The sequence below is a fragment of the Colias philodice genome, chromosome 31 (genome assembly GCF_061535455.1).
Source record: "Colias philodice isolate Cphi_HAF_F1 chromosome 31, ilColPhil1 Martin Lab GWU primary, whole genome shotgun sequence".
Classification (NCBI taxonomy): domain Eukaryota; kingdom Metazoa; phylum Arthropoda; class Insecta; order Lepidoptera; family Pieridae; genus Colias; species Colias philodice.
The window spans coordinates 4,433,364-4,442,586 of NC_143116.1; the positions used below are offsets into that span (position 1 = coordinate 4,433,364).

The 9,223-nt window shown below is 33.9% G+C and overlaps 2 protein-coding genes across 4 annotated transcripts; one reads left to right on the forward strand and one right to left on the reverse strand.

Annotated features, from left to right (window-relative positions):
- Positions 1-603: 603 nt before the first annotated feature.
- On the reverse strand, positions 604-5,897 carry LOC149475239 (zinc finger protein 711-like). 3 transcript variants are annotated; one of them, XM_089713786.1, is made up of 3 exons: positions 4,927-5,897; positions 4,349-4,521; positions 604-2,365 (listed from the first exon to the last, which is right to left on the reverse strand). In XM_089713786.1, the coding sequence occupies exons 1-3, from the start codon at positions 5,762-5,764 to the stop codon at positions 1,970-1,972; spliced, it is 1,407 nt and encodes a 468-aa protein (XP_089569912.1). In that variant the 5' UTR covers positions 5,765-5,897; the 3' UTR covers positions 604-1,969. The 3 variants fall into 3 exon arrangements, with proteins under 3 accessions (XP_089569912.1, XP_089569911.1, XP_089569914.1); XM_089713788.1 differs by having other exon boundaries at positions 605-2,365; positions 5,158-5,897; XM_089713785.1 differs by having other exon boundaries at positions 4,349-5,897.
- An 854-nt stretch (positions 5,898-6,751) lies between these two features.
- Pisd (phosphatidylserine decarboxylase) lies at positions 6,752-8,552 on the forward strand. The gene has a single exon (XM_089713978.1). It carries the CDS (start codon positions 6,847-6,849, stop codon positions 7,987-7,989), a length of 1,143 nt encoding a protein of 380 aa, XP_089570104.1. The 5' UTR covers positions 6,752-6,846; the 3' UTR covers positions 7,990-8,552.
- Positions 8,553-9,223: the final 671 nt, after the last annotated feature.

Sequence of the window (9,223 nt, forward strand, 5' to 3'; positions counted from 1 at the left end):
TCACTTTTTTTATTATCTACCACTTTTATACCTATATCAAATAAATGGATGAACCGATTTTGATAAAATTTGACTACTTTTTTTACTTTACTGTATAGGTATAAGTGGGAATGAAAGAAACGAATGTTGTCAAATATTGTGATAGTACCTACCTAAGTGATATATCAAATGAATGTGCATAACGGGTGAATTACAATTAGTAATGTTTTATCGAAATCGGTTCATCCGTTTATTACATATAGGGCACTTTAGGGGTGACAGTGGTTAGATAAATAAACCAAATGGAGCATCAAACGATAGGATATGACGTGTACATATAGGTACAATTAGATAATATTATTTACATCAAAATCGGTTCTGCCATTTACTAGGGATGGAAAGGGAAGGGTTGAAAGGCTGTGAAAGAAGAGGGGGACATGGGAGCGAGAGGATAGCCACACCCTGGAAATTTTGAACTCTTCTGTAACAAAGTTTTATAGCTCAGTTTAGTTTTAATTTTACCAACAGTTATTTTGTGATATTATTTATTTTATTTCTTGACTGTAAAATTATCTGTAAGTACTTATAATTTAGTTGTTTATGGTAGTACGTGTTTCAAGACGTGTTTACTCAATAATTGTGTGTTAAGTAGTAACTACTATGCAGTCACTATTCCACGCGGACGAAGTCGCGGGCACAGCTAGTACATAATATGTATCTCGCATTTTTCTAGTGAAACTTCTTTAGGCGCGTTGACAGTAAAATTTCAAAGTCGCGTCATGACAATACCGTCACGTCATGGAGTAAGGCGACGATTTTGGTATCTTTGAATCTTGCTAAAGAAGTTTCACTTCTGACACGTGTGCTTGGCAAACACGATTTTTTTTAATCATATGGAAATTCGCAGAAAAAAAACAAGTCAGGAACATAGATTCCTCGCAACGCGCAATGCAATACGTAAAAAAACAGTATTTAATTTTAAAATAATTGAAATTAAAAAAAGGCCACTTTGATAAAAATTATATAATTTGATTTGCAAAAATAACTCGTTTAATTTTGTTTAATACTCTATAATGTATAATAGATATGTAGTTAGTTAATTTTGTAAAATTTGTTCAAAACAGTAAACAATATATTTTTTAGCATGTATGTACTGTAATATTTTACAACTTAATATAACTGTACTTAATGATTTTCTGTCATAAAATGATTTAAACTAAGTTTTGTCAAACATTTTGCTGCAAAGTCAAACTACCAAATTAAACATAACAAAAAGAAAAAAAAAATATTTGAAACAGCTTGAAAAATACGAAAAAAAAATAACACGATTAACATTAAAATTACTACTTGATTTAAAAAGTTATGTATATATTACAATCTTATATCTTTATTAGTTGTCTCATAAACTAAGATTCTTTAACGTCACTATTTTTATAATTTAAAAAAATAATATAATTGAGGCTTAGTGAATTCCTAGATTTCCTAACTTAAAAATCTACATTTTCATTAAGAAAATAATAACATAGAATACTAGACGATCACTTAGGGATATAAAAATATATTTTATAACCATATAATATGATCTCAACCCCACCAAATATACAAAAAAATAAGTCGATCAAACTGTCAAAGTTTGGTTAAGCCGGCTACTCACCGACCTGCCACAGGGGCAATTTCGGTTGTTCTCTAAATTGCCCCCGCTTGCCTATACACATCACAATTAAGGAGCCATTAATTAAGGGTGCAAATCCAATATTACCCTTGCTGCAGGTATGTGAGTAGCATTACGACTGTGACAAAAAAATTTATATACACAAACACCAGAATGTATTGACATAATATAAATAACCAGACTACAGCTATAAAATTAACCTTATGCCTGTGCAGTAATGTTCAAAATCGATTGTATCGCTCTTTAGAAAACTCTGCCAAACGCATAGGCAGAGTTTCGCTTGGGACAATTTTTGTATTTTTTATATACAAACTAAAACTAAATAGGCACCTCTTGTATAACATTATAATCGGGCAACGGATTAACACATATCTTAGACGACGACGTACAGTCGTCATAGTTCAGTACAATTCTTACATTTTCGTATTCTGTCAATTCACAAATTGGAGCAGGCATATCGTAGTCGATCGAGTTCATATCATTATCCAAGTTGTCTATATAATCTTGCGGCATATCGTCTATCTGTATCTCTGGTCTTGCATCATAAAATGGCATTTCTGGTATATTATTTCGTATACAGTTGTGTGACAGTAGCAGGGACGGCCACACAAATATCTCTTCACAATAGTGGCATTGTAAATCATCGAACTTTTTATGTACCTTCAATATATGTCTGTTGAGACAGTAGTTTGAGGAGAAATACTTCTGGCATGTCTGAAAAGGTTTTATGACATATTTTACATTTAATTGAATTTACAATGTTCAAGATTAGTGTAGATTAAATGTAATACAGCAAAGTAAATAATAAAAACCTGCAAAAATAAAATAATATTAGAAGGAAAAAAAATCATTTTCAATCAATTCATAGACTAGAGTAGATAATTTTTGAAACAAAAAAAAATCGCAGTCGGATGAAACCTATTAGAAAAGGAGGGGAATATGATAAAAATGTAAGGAAAAATAAATTACGGTCAATCCGAGTTCGGGAAGCGGGAGGGGGGTGCTTTTAAGAGAAAAAAATGGTTTCTCTCGATTTCCGACAAAACTACAAGTCCTATAGAAAAAAGTTCAATGGCAATGTTGTAGGTAATTAAAAGTTCTACAACTTTTGTATTCACAATTTTTTCACATAACCTCAAAATTTAGGTGAAAAATTCAAAAAACCAAGTTTTTGGTCTTTTATTTTTATCTACTTCAAAATTTATTTTTTTTCTACGAAATTTGGTGGAAACTTACTTTATTATGTCCCAAATACACTGTAATTTATTTGATTGAAAATATTTATTTTTTCGCCTTATTTTGAATTAATACCAAAAAAGCAACCTAATTTTCAATCGAAAAGTCACCGGTCAAAATATCAGCTTTTTTCAAAAACTTGGGGTGCCTTTTATTCATTGAAATCTCTACTTTCATATGGTGTAAAAAAAATAAACACCACCATAGTAAATGTTCTCAGGAAATGCAAACAAACAGTCTGAAAATTAGCTTTTACTAAATCAGGCACACTTCTCGAACTACCTGAAATGTTATTATCGACATCATTTTGCTTTTGAATATGCTGTAAAATATTAAACTTAGAACATATAATTATTTTTCTTTTGAAATATTACCGAAAAGCCGATACAAGAGAAGATATAAGAGTTCAAGAAGTGTGCCTGATTTAGTAAAAGCTCATTATCACACTGTTTGTATGCATTTCCTGAGAACATTTACTATAGTGGTGTTTATTTTTTTTTACACCATATGAAAGTAGAGATTTCAATGAATAAAAGGCACCCCAAGTTTTTGAAAAAAGCTGATAGTTTGACGGGTGACTTTTCGATTGAAAATTAGGTTGTTTTTTTGGTATTAATTCAAAATAAGGCGAAAAAATAAATATTTTCAATCAAATAAATTACAGTGTATTTAGGACATAATAAAGTAAGTTTCCACCAAATTTCGTAGAAAATAAATAAATTTTGAAGTAGATAAAAATAAAAGACCAAAAACTTGGTTTTTTGAATTTTTCACCTAAATTTTTAGGTTATGTGAAAAAATTGTGAATACAAAAGTTGTAGAACTTTTAATTACCTACAACTTTGCCATTGAACTTTTTTCTATAGGACTTGTAGTTTTGTCGGAAATTAGGAGAAACCATTTTTTTCTCTTAAAAGCTCCCCCCTCCCACTTCCCGAACTCGGATTGACCGTAATTTATTTTTCCTTTTATTTTCATCATATTCCCCTCCTCTTCTAATGGGTTTCATCCGACTGCGATTTTTTTTATCTTTTCATTATTTTTAAAGGCTTCTACCCCAGCCTATCAAGTGTTAATGTTATTAAGAAAATATGTACATAATTTGATAAATTTTGCTTTCAGGTACAAAACAATAAAACATACAGGTTAAGCTAAAAAAGGTATTTATAAAAAAAGGGATAAAATCATGAAGGAGAGAAGAAATACGTTATTAACGAAAATTTATAATATGTAACTAGAAAATTCACATTTCTTTTATTTACACAAAACAAACAATGTACACTATCATATTTTTTATAAAAAAAAAGATAAGGTTGCCTGGAAGAGATCACTTCTAAGTGATAAGGCCGCCTAATAAACTATACTTTTCTTGTTTTGTTTTGTATAAATTAGCAATAAGTTTCCCATGTATAGTTTTATTAAAGAGTAATAAATAATTAATAAAATAAATTCAATACTCACAGCACACTGATGTTTCGATATGATAGTTTTCTTGGACACAGGATCTATAACTGGCTTCTTAATCTCTCCACTCTGTATATCCACATTCTTAACTTTGACGAACTTGAGCGGTTCGCTAACGACCCGCCCGCCGACCTTAATCTTCTCGAGAACCAGCTTTGGCTGCATAAACTCTGGAATTTTTTCACTAGCATTATATGTTTGTTTAATTTTTGACTTCCGCATCGGCCGCTCTTGCGAGTTGTCTGTTGAGTTTAAAAAGTGACTCCACTTGTGTCGCAACATGTCCGTTTCCGTGGGGAACTGTTTACAACATTGATCGCAGAAATAGAAGTCGTCGTAACCTGTCATCGCTCTGTTCGTTAAATCGGGAAGGGTAGAAACGTGTTTCTCTATTACATCTCTCTCCACTGAACTCATATCGCAAAATCTACATGTGTATAATGTATCTGAACCCAAAGTACGGACATCAAACAAGTCTTGGGTTGCTTGCGTGGAATGTAGGAACTTAATATGATGAGCGACTTCGCATTTACTTTGAAACTGGTCTTTACATACGTCACAAATAAAAAATATACCCAAATGATCGTAGCTGTGGTCTTTTAGGTCCATAACACTAAAGTATGACTCGTCACAAGTCTTGCAAGCATATTTCTTAACTACATTACAAACATTCCGCCTGTGCTCCATTAATTTCTGCTTATTCAGCAAGAGTTGGCCACAAACATCGCAGTGTAACTTGATATGTACTTTGAAAAACATGCGATCGACAAATTTCTTGGAACAATAGTTACAAATGTAGCACTTACGCTTCTTATGGTTTCTTTTCATGTGCACTTTCAATGCTGTATAGTTTTCGAATATTTTCGGACACTTCCTGCATCTGTGGTATTCCTTGACTTCGTGGACGATGACGTGATCTGAAAACGATACACGCTTCGGCGTCTTGGCTCGAGGCTTGTAAACTAATAAATGTTTGTTTTCCTGGTGGTTCTTTAGCTTTTTCTCACTGGTATACGCCTTCTCGCAAATCTTACATTTTAACATCAATTTTGCGTCACTGTCCTTAACCGTCTCCTTATTTAGAAGCACATTTTTAGTATACGTTTCTTTTAACTGCTCTAAATCCTCTCGGACAAGCTTTATGACGCATTCCTGCAGAAACTTCGTAACAGCCGAATTTTCTGCCGCGTCTTTTTCCAACTGTATATTCTCATTTCTGTGTTCCCCATCTTTCAGATATTGAGATATATCAAAACGTTCTATACGAACCACTGGGATTTTTTCAAAGCCACGGAAATCATCTTCAGACGAGAGATTTTGTTCACTAAAACTATTGGCGCCATAATTCTCGTCCGTAATATTTTCGTCCGTCGACAGTCTTTCTGCATGGTGATCATTGCGATTACTGAACATGGAAGTTTAGATTGAGACACGGGAAACTAAACAGTAAATCAAAAAAACAAAATAATGAAAAAAACATCAACAACTTCTCGCATTCCACAATATTACAACAACTATACAATTTTCAATGAAACTTGAAGACAATACAAAATACAAATGTCAAACATGAAACGAAACGAAATGTAAAATCGATCGAAATACCGGAACTGTCAAAGTTTATTTTTATAATTACCGGTTTTCAATTTATTTTGCGTTGTTACTAAATAAATTAATGTTATGCATAGTAATTCTGAATTAAATGCATAGTATCAGTAGTATAATACAATAATATAATATGTAACTTGTATCTAAAAATATTTTATTTCAAGAGGTGATAAAAAATCGTGGTGATAATTTCTGAACGCATCTGACAATTTTTTTATTATTCTTCGTAGCCTTGTGATGTTATCAGCGTTCCCAACCGTACGATAATTATCGTACAAACACGATAATTTGGTGCCTACGTACGATGTACGATAGCATGTTATTATCGTACGCTGATTTTACGATAATTTCTATCAGGCAAAATTCGAGAATTTATATTATTTCACCCATACAAATATGAAATTTTGACGTGTTTCATATCGAACTTTCATGGGAACAGTGAAATTTTGTCAGATTGAATTTTAAACTTGGCGCGTTTATTGAACATAAAGTGGAAATGGAATCGGTTCAGGTCTGTAGTCTGTACCACGCGTAAAACCAAAGAGTATAATGAATATTAAGGCACGAAAACGTTTGGGTTTCAGTGTCCCGTTGATTTGACAGCGGTAGTTAAACAAAGATTAACTATAGAGAACTTGCATACTTATCAATATTACAATTTATATGATTTATTTATTTATAATTGACTTTATTCTAAAAAGTACGATAATTTCGAACCAAAAACGCCTAATGTACGATAATTTTACGCCCCTGGTACGATAATCAGCTCACTTCAGGTTGCTAACACTGGATGTTATCGGACGGTGGTTTTAGTACGCAAAACTATTTGTTACTAATTAAATAAACATAATTTATTTTTAAACCGCTACGGAAGGTTGCCCGAGTGCGAGATGTTCCCGCCGACGCGCATTCGGAGCTGCCTTCCAGTCATAAACCCTATGTTCAAACGATTGAAGCCGCACAGGCCGTTCAGGCAAACATCGAACATCCACAACCAGACAAAGGCGATTAATAACACGGCTCAGCTCCAGAAGTCTAAATGGACAAGTTTTCGAGCGATATTCACACGATGGGTGCCTCTCGGGAGCGTTATTTACGTGGGATGGTGCTATATACGCGCGAGTATAGACTACGAAGTGTCGAAAGTCGAAATAAAATTTTACGAAATGTTTCCTTTCCGAGTGACTAGTCGACTGTGGGGCCGTTTGGCTGCCTGCGAACTTCCAGTATCGCTACGGAGCATCGTTTATGGTACCTATGCCCGTATGTTCAACGTAAATTTAAATGAAGCTGCAGTGTCAGATCTTACATATTACAAAAGTTTATCTGCATTTTTTACGCGACCGCTGCGAGATGGAGCAAGATACATATCTCCAGCGCCTTGCGTTTCCCCCTGTGACGGAGTAGTGTTAAACTGTGGTCCCGCAAAGACGGATAGAATAGAGCAAGTTAAAGGTGTCACATACAGCCTTGAAGAGTTTCTAGGCGAGAATACATGGTCCGCGAACAAAAGCAACAACTATTATGAGTCATTGTTGAAAGATAAAAAGAATATACTCCACCAGTGCATCATATACCTCGCGCCTGGCGATTATCACAGATTCCACGCGCCCTGTGACTGGACGTCGAACTTCCGACGTCATTTTTCCGGTAAATTATTATCTGTTAACCCTTGGATGGCTAAATTGATACCAGGACTGTTTACGATGAATGAAAGAGCGGTATACATTGGAGAATGGAAACATGGCTTCTTCAGCATGACAGCAGTCGGAGCTACAAACGTAGGCTCCATAGAAATATACAAAGATCCAGATTTAAGAACGAACACTAAAGGAAAACGGAACAGAGTTGACGAAGCAGTAATAGAAAAGATGTCGTTTAAAAAAGGTGAGCTGTTCGGCCAATTCAACATGGGCAGTACAGTGATACTGCTCTTTGAAGCTCCCGCAGATTTTACGTTTGATTTAAAGAGCGGGGACAAGGTCCTCGTGGGTCAGGCGTTGACAGAAATGACAAAGGAGCAGTCTAGATGACCAGTTTATAATGACATAGTGTATTTCGCCCAAGTGGCTCTCATGATGTGTATTATGTCCCTGTTGCTGTAAGCAGCTGTTTCAGTGTTTGGTAAAGTGTAGCAGTGTTGCGTTAAATGTATACATGTGTGGATCAAGCTTGTATGTATTATCTACAATCTATGTATTATGTACAATGTCCCTGATTGTGTGAGTAACTTTTTAAGTATTTTTTTATGTAGCAATACATGGATCAAGCTATTATTGTTATTATACCACACTATTATTGTTTAAAAAGCAGAATGTTTAAAAATATTCTTATAGGAAACGATAGGAATCCACCCAGAATGTTATTATTTATAGTTTCTTACAACTTTATGGCCATAATATTGCCAATTCTTTGAATATTTTTAAGCAATTTTATTACATGACCTGATATAGCTTTGAATGAAAAACAAGCAGATAATTTGAGTATTTGATAATAATATAAAAAAATGTAATCAAAGTAAATGACCATCAATCAGTTTTACCTAAATGAGAAGATAAAATAGTGAAAATATTTGATGCTTGATATTTAAGTCACAGATAGCCTTTTTTATGTGATTTATGTGTCTGATAGCTTATTTAACACTTTATCTATCAGTTAACTATGTAATAACTATAAATAAAATGTAAATTGACCACCTCCTTCGTACAGTGGTTGATGCGTGAGCGTTGAACTGAAGTCCTGTGTCCAAGTGGGGTAAGGGGCAGATGCATTATCCATACATCTGTTTCACTGATAGATTTTCTTTAGGGACAAGTAGGTGATCAGCCTTCTGTGTCCTGCCAGACCGAAACATTTTTTTTTATCTTCGTCTCCACAGGGAATCGAACACAGGACCCCTCGGTTCTACGAGCACGCGTCATCCACTGTACCAAGGAGGCGATCATCACTATGTAGCTATATTTATTTTTATTAATTTACGTATTTGTATAGAATTTAGTTACTCAATAATCAGGGCATTGTAAAACAGCATTAATTTACATGTGTGAAATGTCTTGTGTGATACATGAGTATTATACAAGTACGAAAATAAGATATTTTAACGGATTTTAAATGTAACGTCTTCATTATATTTTTGTACTACACTCGTAGGTATGTTTTCGTAACAATCAAAGAAATAATATCATGTTTAAAATCTGTTAATCCATCAGTCCCCGGAATCACAGACACAATAGAAAATCTATTGTGTCGCGACCCGATCGGGGCGCT

Bases quoted from the DNA above. Each gene is read 5' to 3' on its own strand.
- LOC149475239 (XM_089713785.1), bottom strand. From the start codon at position 5,764: ATGTTCAGTAATCGCAATGATCACCATGCAGAAAGACTGTCGACGGAC. The intron at 2,366-4,348 runs GTGAGTATTGAA...AAACCTTTTCAG, and splicing joins TATCGAAACATCAGTGTGCT to ACATGCCAGAAGTATTTCTC.
- Pisd (XM_089713978.1), top strand. From the start codon at position 6,847: ATGTTCCCGCCGACGCGCATTCGGAGCTGCCTTCCAGTCATAAACCCT.